The following is a 17,461-nucleotide window of genomic DNA, read 5'->3' as shown; positions in this document are numbered from 1 at the left end:
CAAAGACACATCAAATATAGCATTTCTAATTGATAATTCACCATCAATTTAATTTGGTTTTCCTTTTCATTATACACAGAAATGCAGAACAAGAATAGATGGGTGGAAAAAAGCCCTGTAGGTGTTAGCCCCCTTTCCCCTGCATGAATATCTGCTAGCAGAGTTCACATTCATATACCACTTGTGACACTGATGAGAATTGTACTTTTTTCCCATTAGCTAGCAAGAACTCTCCATGGATTCATACCTTTAAGGTGCTGTTGGTAAAAGTCAATTAATATAGGCTGAAGTCACTACCTTGCTCTAATAGCTGGTTGCATATAGCTGACTGTAAAACTCCTTTCTCTGAAACAATTAATTCCTATTCTATCCTTTTATATTCTGCTTACTTCTTTAAAGTTTGAATCAGTTTGAGAAACATCTAGAAAAGGTAATATAAAAAGTCCATCAACTCTCGGCATCAAACAAAAGGTGCTATTAAAATTCAAAGGAAATTTCAAAAAGCTATGAGCAAATGAGAGGAGATTTTATGATGAATATGGCAAATCAGAAGATACAACTGTGATTACAATGTGAGTGATAATGCTATCACATACTAATTAAATCCAAATACAGCATGACAGGAAACTGCATGTGACTTCTGTTTAGAAGGCAAGCATGAAAAGCATAGAAGAGAATAGCCCAGTTTCCACCTGCTTTCACTGATTTCTTTCTACTGAAAGAACTTCAATACAGAAGTCAATGGCATCACAGCAAAGATGTAATTCAGTTGAAAAATGGAAAACAGTTTACAAGTCACTCTGTAGATGGAGCATGGAAAAAGTATACTAAATTCTGCATACTATTTAAAACAATGACAAGTGACTTTTTTTGTAGTCATCTAAATAGTGTGAAGAGAATTGGCAGTTTTGAAAATTTATTGAGTAATAATCAAAGTTTTCTAAAGGTAGCAAACTATACATTTTTTACTTTTTTTTTTTCCTTTTACCTGCTCTTTAGTGCGGCCTACCCAGTACAACCATCTTTTTTTCCAGTTTGGACCCACCATATCTTCAATAACAGATTCAGCTGGAAAAGGAGGCATGATATTAATTATCAAGCAAAATATATGCAACCAGCCAAATTTATACTTTTGAAATTAAGTATGTGAACAAGAATGAATATTTTATGTTGAAGAACATAAAATACACAACACTGAGTTAAGTCAGGTGTCTTACTTCAAGCAGTGGCTGATGTATTTTAGTAAAATTTAAATATTACTTCCTATCAGTAGATACCTCAAAAAGTACATAAAAAACACAACATCCCTCTGCTGAGACCACCCTCACAGTTCTAAAACATAAATTTAAAACCACTCAAATCTTACCTTGGCTGCAACTTGCATCAAAACTGATAATGCTAGAAACCATAAACAGATAAACTATTTTTTCCAAATTTATCCTGTTCTCCTACATGTGCATTTAGACCATTTTTTTACTATATAGATCTTTACTGCTTCTCATTCAGTCACCTCATTTTAAGAGCAAGAGCATGACAGCTTTTAAGGCTGTATTTTGCTAAATATTTCTATCAGTACCATTGCAAGCAGTCACCACTGTGTCAGTTGGGCTGATACAAAGGCTGCATTTCAGTGAAGTGAACTAGATCAAGACTGGCTCAGATTAAAAAGGGAAGAGGAGTGGAATACAGGACAGCACTCACTGTCTTTGAGCCGACTTTGGAGCGTCTCTTCCATGAAATGAATGGCCGCATCCCACTGCTGTTTATCGGATATTGACCGATCTTCCAGAGCATTGTGCTGGATCACCCGCTGCAATACAGAATGTCACTTCAGCACACAGGAAATCATTTATTCAGGATTTAGTAAATAACCCATTTCTAGTATTCTCATTTTTTAATGTCTGCTAAAACAGATTATATTGGGCACACACAGGATATTCAAGAGGCACCTTTCAAAGCACTGCCAAAATCTTCGCGTGCCTCTCACGCTTTTCTACAGCTTGCATAAATAATGGAAAAATTCAAGTGAAAGATAATGAAGTCTCTTTGGATTACAGAATCCATAAACAGGGAAATGAAATTATGTTATTGTATGTGGCTACACTGAAAAGAACAAATAAGCTGATGCCAAGCAATTCTGACTAGGCTGCCCTTGTGCCAGCAGTGAGTTATGGAGGATGTGCATGAACCAACCGAAACAGTTTTATTACATACTATTTAGGGCAATAACTAATAAAAGATAATAATGAAATTAATTTAGTAACACTGAATTAAAGCATTATATAGAAAAGGTGAGACAGACACAACAAGAACCATTTTATGATTACAGCAAAAGAATGCAAAAATACTGATTATTCAACTCTAATAAAAACATTTCAAGGTGAAAAAACCCACTACATTATACCAGGCTATCCTCTGCTCTCTCATTCCATTTATGTCGCTTAATAGTTTCTTCTTTGACAGCTTGCTTCAGTTTATCAAAGATATCATCGTGCTCTTTTCCTTTTTTTTCTGTCATGAAACGGGAAAATTCTTCTTGCAAAGTCTCCCATGCCACCTGGAAAGTTAGCAAACAGTTCCTCCTGAGATTGACCATTACATCATGCACCAGCTAATAAAGGTACATTTATTACAATTCTTCCAAATATGAAAATCTGGAGACTTTTTTTTCAAAAAAAAAACCATGCAAGCATAAGTCACTGACTTTTCCTTTGCTGCCTTATCCACTACTAATAAAAGCAACACTAAACTTGGCTTCACTGTATTGTAGCAAGCAGAATTCTGTTAAATTTGTATAGATCTATTAAATGTGAATATATCTACTTGAGGGGTTTGTTAACCTTGCAAAAATAGGTTCGGGTTTTCTTCTTTAATAGGCAAAATTCACCAGAAGAGTAAAGTACAATGTTTCTGCTCTGTATTCTTCTGGGGCATCAAGATCTTGTCAACATTTTCTGACATGCAAGCTAGTTAAAAGAACTGCAATCACCCATTCAAACATCACCTTACTTCTCTGGAGTTATGCTTTCCTTTTAAATTTTAATTAAGCTTTTTTAATTTAAGTAACTATATTCGCACCTCTACTGCTTTATTAGGCAGTTGCTTGTCAGTCCACTGCTTCAGTTTGATGTCCACAGTGGTGTTAAACGTCCCTGAGTTTGCAGTCTGTGCTGCTGGCAGGTATATGTTCTCAATCACATGAGTAGATACCCTTTCCCATAAAGTTTTCTCAAGCATCTCCTCCCTAAAATGAGAGTTGTAACACATGTGATGGTTTCCAGTATACAAGTGACTAATAGATGTGCATTCAATTTGTTAGGAACACAGAAAACAACACCAAAGATCACAGGAATACAATACATTGTCCAAGAAAAAGAGTTTCTTACTTATATTCGAGAATGTTGTTTACTAAAACTATTTCAAAGGCAAACTTCTCCTAGCAAATGATGAAGAAAAAAAAAAAAAAAGAAAAAATTACCATACCAGTGCTTTGGTGTGACCTGAGTCAAACTTATGACTTCATCAAGAATCTCGTTCTTTGCCTTCTCAAACAGTTCATTCTGTGCAAAAAGAAATAATAAGATTAAGTATAGTTTGATCATGTTTCCATACAAAAGGTAAAAAAATTCAAAACTTTTCCTTAATGCCTTTAAACCTCAAATGATACCTCCTGGTCATGTTCTGAACAGTGTGTGTGCGTATCATCAGCTACCCTGGTTAACCACACATCTTCCCTCCCATCTCTTGCATGCTTTTGTCCAGGCATGGCATTTCAATATTCAGGATCTCTATAAAAGAATTAGAAAATGAGATCCCAACTGTTTCCTTACTCTTTTTGAAAGATGAGGGAATGTAACTTCTCTTTGCCAGTTCTATCATGATCACAAAGAAAACTTGCCCTGGGGGCAAGTTAGGTCAGGTATCTGTGTACTAGAAGAGTGAAAGATGTAAGTGATGAAGCCTCACAGTTTTGAAGAACAGTATTTCCTTCCCCTACAATAATTCATATCATCCTAACATTCTGAAATGTCAGTACTTTATGTTAACTTGAAGAAAACTTTACAAACTAAATTAAAAGGCATTAATTTTAATTAATAATCTTCAACCCTTTGCAGCCCACCAACCAAAGAAGTAGTCTGATTTACCCTGTCAAGTTCTCGCAACCGGGGATAATTGTTCTTCCATTCCGTCTCAAGATTGAAACGTGTGGCTGTAAAAATCAGAAACAGGGCCTTGTTTTTGGTAATTGTCCATATGCACTTCATGACTACCTTAAAAGTTCAGCAGGTCTTAAAATTGCCTATGAAAAGCTCTCCAAGAACTTCAAGCATGTCTGCAAATGAGCAACTTTTTTTTTCTGTCTGTGCCAAGATACTCTGTCTACAAATTGCAGAATTCATGCATTAAAAAAGCACAGTGGAGCCATTCAACTTCCAGCTCTGTATGTGTCAGCCCTGCCCTGGCTGACCAGATTATACCTTTATACAGGAAGCCATTTTAAACACCTTAATCCAGTGGAAGAACTGTGTTTTGCCCACAGAAAAAAACAAACCCAACTTGATTTTTGTTATTCATGCTTACTTACTTCTTTGGTTTTTAGAGCAAGTGGTACTTCACAACACATATTACTTTTTTACTTTGTTTCTAGAAATTACCTGGGGCAATTATCAATTAATGGGAAATATTGTTCATATAAAATGTATGAAATAATTGCCCAAGCAGGCTGGCAGAACAGTATTATATACACATGGAAGAAATAACTGTTTAACAGCTTATTTCCCTTGCTTTCTGAAAACACATTTACCTTTAAAAGCATCTGCTTGCTGCTCCACAGACTCTCTCACCATTTTCCAAAAGCAGTCTGACACAGCAAGACTTAAGTTCTTGGTTGTTACCTGATGTGCTTTCAGCATACTTGTCCTGTAAAGAATGACAGAGGAAGTTCTCTGCATACCTATGCTTTCAGGTCCCCATTTTCTCCTCTCTAGAATAAAGCCTTGCTTCTCAGAGCAGAAAATAACATGTAGCTGTGTACCTAACCCAAATTCTAGTCTCTTCCTCTAAACTACTCAGTTTAGATCATCACCAAAACAAGGGGAAAAAGCCCCAAAATAAAACATAGGAACAAAAAACTCCACCCTAAATAAGTTTTAATTATAGAGGTTGCAGTGCAGGTCCATAGTCCCAAAGATCATGCACTGTACTTTCCTGAGGAATACCAGCCTGTGAAATCAAAACTCCACTCGATGAGCTTCCCTCAGAACACACAAAATAACCCTTTTGAACACAACATGGTCACACCAAGACAACTGTTGTTTAGAGGCACTAAAACTCACTTTTGGGCTGGATTCACTCCTCTCAGCTCTAAGTGCTTAGACAGGCTGAAATTTAGCTCTTGTAGAGCTGATGGAGACACACATAAACCTTGGGAGAGTGGCCCAGAACTGCAGTGGAAACAACTGCTGCCTGAAGATGCCTGTCTTCAGTGACTTATAGCAATCATTAGGAAACCAGGATAAATTGGTCACCTCAACATGATACTTAATTTAAGCAGATTATATCTCGGTTAGTGTTTCCACATTGCAGTCCTTTTAAATTCAATAAGAAAAACTGATGCTAGCATTTACCAACACAGGCTCATTTTAATAGAAATAATAAAATAGCAACATACTTTAACAGCTTTGAATTTTGAAAGAATTCCTCTTCATATTCTTTAATAGATTCAATGCTTTCACTGCTGTTTCCTGCAGAAAGAAAAGAGTGCTGCAACAGTTCCATTTAGGCAGCTTTCTGGACTAGAAAGGATAAAATGAACAGAGCTAGAGCTCTCTTTACCTTTTCCAGTAACAACTGCAAAATAACCTAAAGCTTTCATTGGGAAGAGTTTGCCTTCAATGATTTGCTGGATCTATGAAAATAAAGGAATAAAAAAACATAATTAACTTTACACAGAGATAACCTTTCCTTCAGCACAATTTTAAGGCCAGATCTACTTATATCAATCCACAGACTACTGCAGTTTGTCATGGGACTATGAGTTCTATTGAGATTGAAAACAAACAAAAAAAAGACATAAATGAAATAAGGCATAATACAGCAGAACATTAAACACAACGAGAATGCCTATCCCAGAACACCTTTAAGCCTTTTTGGGAAATGGAACTTGCTCAGGTCACCTTCATAAAAGCAATCAGTTTACAGCAAGATGAGACTGAAGTCCCATAGCTGATCACTAAAAGTAAGGCCTGAGAGAGATTAAAACAACAACCACAAAAAAAAAAATCATACTGAATACAGAAATAAGCACTCAAAACCATTTCAAACAGGCAGGTGAGGTCCAGTATCTCTGACAGCTTCTCAAGTAGTTTACCATTTATGACTTCAGCCAGCACAATGTGAGAAAGAGTTTCAACTCACCCTGTTTGGACTAGCCACATTTTTCTCTGCAAGATCAACTTTAGTCAACACAAATATTGTCCTTTTTCCTTGAGGATCCATTTGGCTGACTAAGTCTGTGACAATACTGCGTTCTGCATCCACTGACCCATCTAAAATAAATACAAAGTTTTTTTACAGACTATGTAATCTAACACACAGTACTGAAAACACAGCAGCTATCAAGTAAATTTCATGTTACAAATTTAACCCAGTAAAATTGGACTTAAGATCCATTTTTGGATACACATAGCGGAAAAATGGCTTTGTTCCCAGAATCAAAACAAACCAGTTTGTTGTAGTTCTGGTTTGAACAAGTACCAGCTTACTCAAAATATTCAACATTATATTATATTCAATATTGTTGCATGCTACCTCCAAAAACCCTTTTGTGGAAAACTTGAATTTTATTATCACCACCATTTTTCTTTAATGCTAAAAAGAAATCTTAGCAAAAAAGTTGATTTTTGCCAGATTTTGCAGATTGCCTCAATTTATAAACAGACATTCCACAGTATGCTGTTTTGTATACTACACAAATTACCACAAAATGAAAAATACCTTCAGAACAGACTCTGGAGTAATGTAAGAACCACGACTGAAAATATAAATGGATAATGTTTAGACTCTGAGTACCTTGAATACAGAGGATGATGGCATTAGGATTCTGCATGTAGGCCTTGCTGATGCTAAATATAGTTTCCTTTGTATCTGGAGCCATACCCGATGTCACAGTCTTTAATATGCATATGGAGATAAATATTTAAAGAAAAACAAAGAAAAAAACATGTTAAAAAAACCCCAACAGCTAATATTCTCACGAATACCACTACCTCATTTACATTCATTTTTAAAATTATTGCATACTTACACTAATGACTCCAGGTAAATCAACCAATACCATTCGCTGCAAACCAGGACCTTTCACACTTAAGGAGATGGTCTGTGAAATAAAATTGAAATTAGAGGTTTATACACCATCTACTTTGAATGCATTTACATAGACAAACACACGTATATAAAACTATATAACACATATATACACACATATGTTTTAATCAGCAATAACCTGTCATTTTAAGAAGGAAGTACAACTTTTGATGCAAGTAATTGTTGAATAAAACTGATTTTAACAGTCCAAATGCACTTTGTATACTGCAAAATATGAAGTATATGCAAACTGGATTCACCACAGTCTTCCAATTGAAGAATACTTATAAAACATATACATGTACAGATATTTGCGATTAAAGATTTGACAAGTCTTACCTCAGTGCTAACTGTGCACCCTTCTTTCACACTATTTCTCATTCTGATTTCTATTTCATTTCTCAAAGCTGCAAGCTGTTACAAGAAAAACAAAATATCAAACACAAAACCCTTTATAACTGTGATAGAAGAAATATTACCTACACAGAAAAACACTTTTAGTTAGGGATGAAGATCTCAGTCTATAGGTATTATTTCAAAAGCACGTTTAGTAAATCTGGTAAATGGGGAGGGCACCAAATGACAGACTACCTGCAGATTCCTTCATGCTTCAAAAAGTGTCTTGGTACAAGGAGCACATTTTACATTTTATCCACTTCAGCGCCAGCCGAAGAGATAATTTACTAACTACTACAATGCTTTGCCCCACTAAACATCTTTCACTCTAATTAAACAGGGGCTTAGAGATCACAGAGACACAAAATTATTCAGAGAATCAACAGAAGTCTCATTAACTTCCAGTCACTTTATTGTACTTACATCCTCCTCTTTGGTCAGATCAAACTCCCGAGAGCTGTCTTTGAATAAAGCCACATGGTGGGGACCTTCACTAAGTGTTACCTAAATGTTAAAAGCTTTAATGAGAAAGTATAGCATATCTAACACAGAGAAACATGAGAAGTACATGGCCTATGTACACTTCCCTCTGTAGAAACAATTAAATATAGTGCTTATTTATCACAAAATTAATAAATGGCACTGCTACTATTTAGACAGTACACATGGATCATATACAGATCTGCAGAGCTTTTGTCATTGGCTGAAACAAATCCCTTGCTTAGAGGTTATTTTCAAAAACTATGTACGTGTATGTATGCTTCAATCAGTGTCATGATCAGAGGCAGAACAATACAGCAAATGCTGATTCAGAGATGATGTTTCTTACCTTGACAGGAGAACGTGTCATCATCTCCCCAGAGCCTCGAGGGAATATGCGGGCCTGGGCGATCATTTCTAACACGCTCGTTTTTCCTGCACTTTGATCTCCAACCACCACCACCTTAAGTGAAAGTTTAAACAGCCATTGACTTTTGGGAGGGCATTTTGGAAGTTTAGATAAAAGCTGACTATGAAGAGGTACATCTGTCTCAACACCAGCTGTATTCTACTTGATAATAAATGCATTGTTTTAAAGACTGAATCTTTGAAGAAATACTAACCTGTAGTCAAGCAAAAAAATTGACTTGTGCTATGACAGCACAGTCCACAAAGCACCCTGCCAGAGCATCTAATGAAGAGATGGAGGGCTTGTTGCCCTCGTGGCAGGCAGCCCTTCTCTTCTTGTACAAAACCCTTTCAGCAGGCAAAGCACTACTCATCTGGTAGATGCTGCTTCTGCCAGGAAAGAGCTGAATCCTTAATTTTCCAGATCTTAGCAGCTTCCTACAGAAGCTACCAATGCTACAGGGGATTGTGAAAGCAGGAAGCATTGCTGGCTCTCTCCTACACCAGCAGTCAGCCTAACCCCCTTCCCAAACCCTCCCCTAACAGCAGCACTGCTGTGGGAGATGGACAGGACACTTTAGTCACTCAGCTCTGCTCACACACAGTGGGAAACAACAACCATTTTACAAAGCTGAGGAGGATGGAGTGCACGGAGTGAAACCATTTAAAATGAAAAGCTCAGCACAGCAGCATTAATTGAATCTAGACAGGGTTTATCAAGAGCCAAACCAGGCTTGGCTAGGTTAAATTGCTTATTTTTCAAAACTATCTTATTGCTTTGAAAATGAAAGACATGTCTTAGGCAAAAAGGTGGAATTACAAGAAAATAGCCTAGCACTAACTCTGGATTATTCTGGAATATAATTAAATGCTCTATTTAATTGTAAATTGTGTTTCAGTAAAAATCATTGAATTTGTTATCTACTTACTCGAGGCAGGTGATCTTGAGTGTTATAACTGGCATCGTAATCAGACAGGATGTCAAGTACTTCAGAATACATATCAATCAAGGACTTCTACAAAAAAGAAAGGTAAAGAGAGAAAACACAGCCAAATAGAACAAAGGTTTCAGACTAATTCTTCTGTAAAGTCATATAAAAATGTTTTTACTTTCTCCTGATGGTTAGAAACCACAGCTGTCTATACTGCAGCACAGATCCATGTAATGTTCTGTGTAATACTTTGTTCTATGTAATACAATGCCAAGTAAAATCACTCCTTGACTACTGTGGATGAAGGAGGAAAATGAGAGCTCCTATGTACAGCTAAGAGAACAACTGAGTGCAAACTCCGAAACTTTCAAGTTAAGCTAAACTGAGTTTCTTCCATTAAACATCTAGACTTATTTAGTTTGATGAACAATAAACATTCATAAGGATATAGAGTTATCAATCTTATTCTGCACAAGTAAGATTCATCTTTCAGTTCCCAGAGGAAAGAAAAAGATCCATATTGTTTAATAAATGACACAAGGAAGCAGGAAACATCCCTTTTTTGAATGCTCAGGATGTTGGCAGACAAAAACAAAAGCCAGTCTCACTGGATTTATACAGTCATTAAATGATGCTCCCTCACACCATAACTTACTCCTACCAAACTCAATGGGACACATAACAAAGCACAAAGGTATCAGACTGTGTGTACAAGAAGAACTGGACGGAAGATTTTTCAAAAATACAGTGGAGCTACAGGAAAAAGCCAAGCCACACTTCCCAGTCACTTAGGTTTAGTTAGACATGGTAACCTCTTCGCGTTTTTCAACTGAAGCCACTGACAAAAGTTACATAGTTAAAGAATAAAGGATGTATAAAAGTCTTCATTGCTCAAAAAATTAACAGAGGTATCTTAAAACAAATGTCGAAAGTTTATACATGAATTAACAAATGTGATTTAGAATAGCATAATGGAAAATGTGGCATAATTATGTTTCAATGTGGTTTTGTAACACATACCTTTAACTTCCTCTGATGAATTCCCTTGTCATCTCTCTGTAGGACCAATTTTCTTAATTCTTTGTTCTCCTTCTCTAATCGCTCAAGCATTCTTTGGTATTTGAGCTATAAAAAGTAGTACAAACATATTTGTGCAATTATGGACATAGTAGATTCATGTGAGCAAAGTTTTACCTATGAAAAACTTACAATTCTTCAGGCAGGTCTTTCAAAAAGACAGAAACCTTTGTGACTGCTACTTATTAAAAATACAAGGTCACCAATTGTTTTTTGCCATACAACTTCTTTGTTTCAAAAGCTTTTATAAGACCACACTGCTCAAACCTCAGGACACAAAGATTAATCTTTAAGCACCTTAAGCATCATTTTCAAAGAAGTTAGACATATGGAATCAGACAGATATCAGTGTCAGTGGGAACTGGCCATTCAATCAAAATGGAGCTTGAATGTAAATGTGCAAGCCTTGTATAGACCCCTTCTTCATCATAAAACCTCAGATCAAGACACAATTGTACCAGCTTAGCCCTCTTTAGGGGACTGCAACAGTACTCTGAAGATGACAGATGTATATAATATTGATATCTACTCCAAAAATGTTTTTCTACAATGTGGAAATGTATTTAGCCTGAGCGTACTTCTAAAAAACAAATCAAATTTCAGTATGTTATTAAAAAAATGTAAGTAATAAATGCACTCAATACTAGCAAATATACAATTAGGTTAGTAAAGCCCCTATAAAACAATGTAGCTGAGCCAAAGAGCCAATCAATTTAGAAGCCTGCAGATAAAAGATTAACTGTACATTAACACAAGCAAAAAAACCAGAACATTGACAAATATGACCAATGTGCATCATCCCTGAAAAAAAATCTATCTTACAAATAACTAGTTCTGCCTTGCTTATCAGGGAGAGATTAAAACTTGGTTGGAATGAGGTCTTGCATTCTGTAAGTCATTGTCACAGAAGAACAGACTAGACTGACCTTTGGTCTGTGCCAACACAGGGAACTCTGCACTGACACATTCAGAGATTGAAAAAGGCACTGCATTTTTACCAAATATACTTCAGGTGTGCTTTTGTCTAGTAAATCTGAGTTTTGCTGCACATAAATCACTACTTAAAGTATTAATAACTCAGAAAAGCCACCTGAGTGCGTAGAAGTTCTTCTTGAAGTTGATCAATCTTCTCTTTGTCAGAAACCTACAAAAAATAATCATGGCTACCATCACTTGTTTAGTTTAGGCACTCTAAATAACCAAATTACAAACTGAAAGCTTCGTTCCACGTAAGAAAAGTGACTTGACATGCATTTTACAGCAAGTAAAATTCTTCAATTAGAATTTGAAATTTAAAAGCTGATGGAAAGCCCCACCTGCAACAGGAGGTTCACATCAGAAAACTGTCTGAATTTCAGTACATGCAAATGTAAAAATTAACCCTTCAAGACTTAATACTGGGAAAGTGGACTTAAGAAAAAGCAGCTTCACATGGTGCTGAGATTCCTGGCCACTGAACTAAATGTAGTTTTAGTAGTCAAAACTCTCAGAATCTTGTATATTCATTTTCTGAATTAGCACCATCTTAGCGTCATAAAATCACTGAACACCTGCTTGCTACAGAAAATACTTTCAGGTGAATAGTCACTATTTATGAATATTCAGAAGCATTCCAATTTCATATTTGTTTCTCAGAATTCTAAATGTGCTGCACAACTTCATACATTTTAGACAGGCAGGACAGTCTTGAAGGGTTATTTCAAAATTATTTAAATTACATTAAAACTGGAAAATTAGGATATTATAGTACAAGAGATCTTGAGGTTCAAGACATTAATGTAATAAGATCGAGCACTAAGAAACATTGTAAGCCAAATGTTCCTAAAATGTGTTCATCAAGTTGCAGTAAGCAGTTGTTTTAAACAATCCCCTTTTAATAACACAAAGACAAAAAGCATAAATGGTGGAATACAAATTCTTATGATGTAAATATTTACAAACAACAAAATCTAATGGTTGACTGATGAAATATTCAATTCAGAAAAAATGATAACCTAAACAATTACTGAGTATGTCAATATTTAAATAAAGTGATAAAGCCCATGTTGCATTTACAACTCAAGCTGGCTTCATATCAGAAAGAGCATATTATCTAATATGCAGAGTACAGCTGTTATTTAGACATAGATTAATTCCATTACTAAAATTTTACAACGGTTGTTACAGATTAAACAAGGATAATCCACAATTATTCACAGTGATCAATATCATTTAGTTGCTAAGCCTGAAGAATTGTGTCTGCACTTTATAGAAAGAAAACCAAGCTGACACTTCCATCTTATTCCAATTATTTTCTTTCATAAAGAGCAAAGACAAAATGCTGTAAATTAACTTTTCATTGCTGTTAATTAGTTCAGTGGTAGCAAAAGTACATCAGAAACAGGGTTAGTTGATCAGAGGACTTGATGCTTGCATCCACAAGGTGCTATATGTAAATATATATTTACATATACATACACCTCCAACAACTCAGAGATATAAGGAGAAAATAAAAACAGGAAGGCAAACAGAATGATGTGCAGAACCAAAAGCAGCAAGAAATTTTAGCAAAGAAAAGGAAAACAAAGTGTTTCCATGTGCTGCAAAGGAGATAGTATTCAAAGGAGATAGCTTTCAAAGCTTCAAAGCTTCAAAGCTTCAAAGGAGATAGTATTTTCCTGCTCTCTGCTGTTCTCAAAAGATTTGTGCCATGATTCACGTCTGAAACGTTTCCCTACAGACACTTCCAGCCATGGGCACTGTCTGTGTGGGCTATGGCTTCTGTTCAACACTGAAAACCACAATATTGCACAGTCTCAAGTTGCAAGATCTGAAGCAAACAATTATCTAGCACTAGATGAATTATTTCTAACAAGGATGTTAGGTAAGTTATGTCAAAACCCACAAACAGCTCTAAAATCTAGTCTTTGCCTCAGTGCTTGGTACAGGTGTGATTTCAATGTAAGTACATAACATTATTTTGAATATATGGTCCATAATATTGATAGAAAATTTTAAGTTGCCAATAAAAGCTAAAGCTAATATACCAATTTGAAGTACTAACAGTCACATAAGACTGATTGCTGATTTCTACCCCCCTCCCAATAAAAAAATAAATTATTAAAGTATGTTTATATAGGCACAAGAGTATTTATTTAATCCAGTTCAATACAGTTTGCAACTCAAGATTCCTCCCTCTTTCTCCACTGCCACCATAAAGAATTATGAGAAAAGAATACTGGAGACTTATTTTTAATCAAGGGCCCTTGCACCCAAATATCTGTTCACTAAGATACCCAAAAGTTCCTTACAGAGTTACACATTTTGCACAGCAGTTGCTTTTCAACAGCCTTTGTCACATACTGCATAATTATGTGCATCTGAAAATTCAGTACCTTTGAAACCACAGCCTTTGGTCTTGCATATTCCCTAACTAGACTACAAATAATTTTAAATTGATTATGTGCAGAACTACAACGATTTCCAATCATTTAAATGAAAATATCAAGGCCCAGACAAAATGCAGCAGCCATGCACAGTGCAGCTGTACCAGACTAAACAACTTGACTCTGAAATATTTATCAACAGGCTGCCCTCCCAAAAAAAACAGATCCATAGGAGAGGATTAAAGCTGTTTTTAATATATTCTCCTGATTGTGAGATGGTTTTTACTGTTACTGAACTTACAACTGCAGTGGATTTAATACTGAGTAAATAAATCAAAGCGGAAAAATACGCAAGTAAATTGGGCAACAAAACTTCCAAGAACAGAAATAAAATTGTATTTTTTTATTGACATACAAGCAAGCTAACTCAGTTAAAAAGGTTAGTTTATGCCCTGCCAGAAGGGCCTGCAATGACTTATGCCAATGACAGTCACAACTTTTTCTTCCAAAGGATAATGTGGATCAATGATTGGATTCTTTGACCCATGTCTTCCCATCAAAGTATGAAAGAAAAGAGTTTACCATCTCTTTCAAACTGATTAAAACATAAAGGTTAGTGCGAGAAACGGGACTCATTCCTTGCCATAAGGCATGCATGCCAAACAGCACATTGAATGCTAAGTGAAAACTTCTATTTGCAAAGGAAGGTAGACCTTCAATCCTTTGAAAACACAGGGTACCTGCCATGGAGGGCAGGATAACATTTACAAAGACAGCCCTTGCAGTTTCTTCACAGCCTGGGAATTGTGGAATTAGTAGCAACAAAGTACTAACAAAGTAGAATCTCAATCAGAAACAAATGTAGTATCAAGCTCATTTTTCTTCCTGATTGTGTTTACTAGGCTGAGGACTTTTTATATATCAAATATTGTGTTGTTTTTCCAGCAATTTTTACAAGTTCATGCATTTTATTATTACTCCAATGTACTATCCTGTACTCCAGCTCTCTCAAACTGTATACATTCTGACAAGGGAGCTTGTAACTCTAAACCACATAAAACAATAGTGGAAGAAAGTAAAACACTCAAGTACTACTGTACTTTCAGAGAACACAGCTTTTCCTCTGTTGATGGACTAAAAAGCATGACAATTAGAACTATGCAAATATGTCTAAAAGTTTAATTCATATTTAGTGCATTCCTCTTTCTGTGGGATCTGTCTTCAGATGTGCAGAAGATCAAGTTCTGTATTCAGTGCTCAATTCCAAAGCCATTGAAAAATATGACTAATCAGAAAGCTTTTGAGGAGGCACAAAAGCAGCCAACAAAGTAATGTGGTCAAGAATTACAGATTGCAACAGATCAGAAAACTAAAATATCCCAATTTAAGAGGAATTTCCAATCAGCCATACAATAATTTAAAAAATGATCAGAGCTTAAATTAGAGAAATACAGATGTTCAACAAGCACAACAAATCAGTAAAAATTCTGCTTTAAGACAGAAAACAGACAAGGGACTACCACTGATGTAGACACTGTTACTATTAGCAGTATTCAATTGTCTGTGCAAAATTATTACTAAGGAGCTGTTGCCATTTTCAGACTAGCAACAGTATAAAGCAACGGAGAAAAGCTCACAGAGATATATTCCCTGTAATAGCTATACTGTTCAAAGACAGAACTACCATAAACAAGCAAACAGATTTGACCTTAATTCATGTATTTTTCTTAAATGCCTTTTTAATGTATGAACTTTAAATAACAGTTTTTATAGAGACAGAGATAGTACAGTTTCAAAGTGACACAAAGTACCTGTTTTGCTTTTAACATCATGCTTTAAATGCGACTTGGTTAAACTGAAACAGGACCTGTAGTGAAGTCGGCCAATTATTTGGGTCCAGGATTTAATTAGTTAAGATTTTTCTAGCTCAAACGCAGAGAAGTATTTGATTAGAGTGAATGCAGAACATATCGTCCCTTAAGCCATCACCTTTCGCTTCTGCTGGGAAGAGAAGCCAGCGGCTCTGCGCGCTTCCTCTTCGTGCTGCTGGATTTGCTGTTGTAACAGAATGAGCTCCCCAAGCAGGCCCTGCCGTGAGTTTATAATAAAAAGGAGAGGAAAAGTTTGGGGTGTAAGGAGAACAAAGTTAAACCAAAATGCATGACAAAGACAGATGAAAAACAGGTATGAACCGGTCAGTTCAAACAAAAGTGAAATTTCATTAGCAAGATCTCTTGCTAGCTGGAGTGGATAGAGCCAGCAAACCCATGCATTTTGCAAAACTAGGTAAAACAAAGCAACCAACATTTAGCTACACTTTACAATTATATTCAACTTTAACTAAGCACCTAAATATTTTTAAAATTCTATTATAGCTATCACAGCTTTAAATATTATCAAACGGTTCAATTTGGCTTTGCCAGTAGAAGTTCCTTAGGGCTTTTTTGCTTTGTTTTTACTCCTAGCAAAATCATTTTATAAAAAGATGATTTTTGCCTGCTATTTAACTTTCTCAAACTAACAGAAGAAAAATAGTTTCTTGAGCATAAAAAAAATAAGCTCTCTCTCCACTTCTGTAACACTGCAATTTAAATTCATGCCGTCATAACCCTTCCTGATCACTCCAAAAATCCCTAAAACTTGATGCTTATTATTCTTTTACTCATTCAGCATTTCTACAAAGCTTAATTCTCTTCTCCCTCCACACCATACAATCCTATAATGGTGAGCTGTCTTTCAAAACTGGTTGAGAAATACTATGCCAGCATCTACAGGATGTTTATGAACTGTTTATTTAAGAGAAAGCAGAGAAGAATATAAATGAACTATTTAAATAAAGCTCTTTAAAAAATATCAGACCTTCTAAGAAAACATTCAATGAAATGAAATGTTTCAAAAATGTACTTCAGGAATCAAGACAAGCTCTGAAACAGAAGCTTGGTGTAAGAATTCAAGACATCCATCATCAAGGTATACATTTGTTGCATGAAATACACACACAGGCATGTACACATAAGGATAAAGAACACAAGAGAATGGATAAAAGGACAGACAGAATCAAATGACCAAATATAAACATTTGTTAAACAGTGATTTGTACCATTTGAAGCATACAAAAATCTTCTCATTTGGAATTTTACTGAACCACTTTCAGATTTAATAAATGCCTCTAATGCCCAACTAGCAAATGCACTAGAACTGTGCCAGGAACTCAGGCAAAGGATTTCATTACTACATAGCAGCAAGGAGAGGAAGCCTCATGACTACATTTAGTATTAGAAGAACAATAATAATACTTTGCCATTTTGCAGACAAGGAAACTCTTGGTATGACCCAACACATTCCCTTTAAAAATTATGCTATGGGTCCAAAAATACAAGAAAAAACATTGAACAAAATCTGCCATGAAGGCATTTCAGCATTTAAACAGGAAATGTA

General features: G+C 35.6%; 1 protein-coding gene across 4 annotated transcripts in view; it reads right to left on the bottom strand.

Moving 5' to 3' along the window:
- The window catches only part of OPA1 (OPA1 mitochondrial dynamin like GTPase), a 50,805-nt gene that overhangs the window by 22,856 nt on the left and 10,488 nt on the right, over positions 1-17,461 (bottom strand). For 2 of the 4 annotated variants that reach the window (XM_062499579.1, XM_062499580.1), the window contains 19 exons: positions 16,013-16,111; positions 11,749-11,802; positions 10,602-10,706; positions 9,579-9,665; positions 8,591-8,704; positions 8,185-8,265; positions 7,705-7,779; positions 7,307-7,378; positions 7,072-7,171; positions 6,418-6,548; positions 5,836-5,908; positions 5,672-5,744; positions 4,805-4,920; positions 4,146-4,210; positions 3,484-3,560; positions 3,079-3,244; positions 2,405-2,557; positions 1,702-1,810; positions 989-1,068 (listed from right to left, as the gene is read on the bottom strand). In XM_062499579.1, the coding sequence (XP_062355563.1) occupies positions 989-1,068; positions 1,702-1,810; positions 2,405-2,557; positions 3,079-3,244; positions 3,484-3,560; positions 4,146-4,210; positions 4,805-4,920; positions 5,672-5,744; positions 5,836-5,908; positions 6,418-6,548; positions 7,072-7,171; positions 7,307-7,378; positions 7,705-7,779; positions 8,185-8,265; positions 8,591-8,704; positions 9,579-9,665; positions 10,602-10,706; positions 11,749-11,802; positions 16,013-16,111 (1,830 nt within the window). The remainder of the gene's footprint in view (positions 1-988; positions 1,069-1,701; positions 1,811-2,404; positions 2,558-3,078; positions 3,245-3,483; positions 3,561-4,145; positions 4,211-4,804; positions 4,921-5,671; positions 5,745-5,835; positions 5,909-6,417; positions 6,549-7,071; positions 7,172-7,306; positions 7,379-7,704; positions 7,780-8,184; positions 8,266-8,590; positions 8,705-9,578; positions 9,666-10,601; positions 10,707-11,748; positions 11,803-16,012; positions 16,112-17,461) is intronic. The other 2 variants (XM_062499581.1, XM_062499582.1) reach the window with 1 other exon arrangement.

Source organism: Cinclus cinclus, chromosome 10 (genome assembly GCF_963662255.1).
Source record: "Cinclus cinclus chromosome 10, bCinCin1.1, whole genome shotgun sequence".
In the NCBI taxonomy this organism is placed as follows: domain Eukaryota; kingdom Metazoa; phylum Chordata; class Aves; order Passeriformes; family Cinclidae; genus Cinclus; species Cinclus cinclus.
The sequence above is the reverse complement of the archived record's forward strand: the minus strand, read 5'-3'. Positions and strand labels throughout refer to the sequence as shown.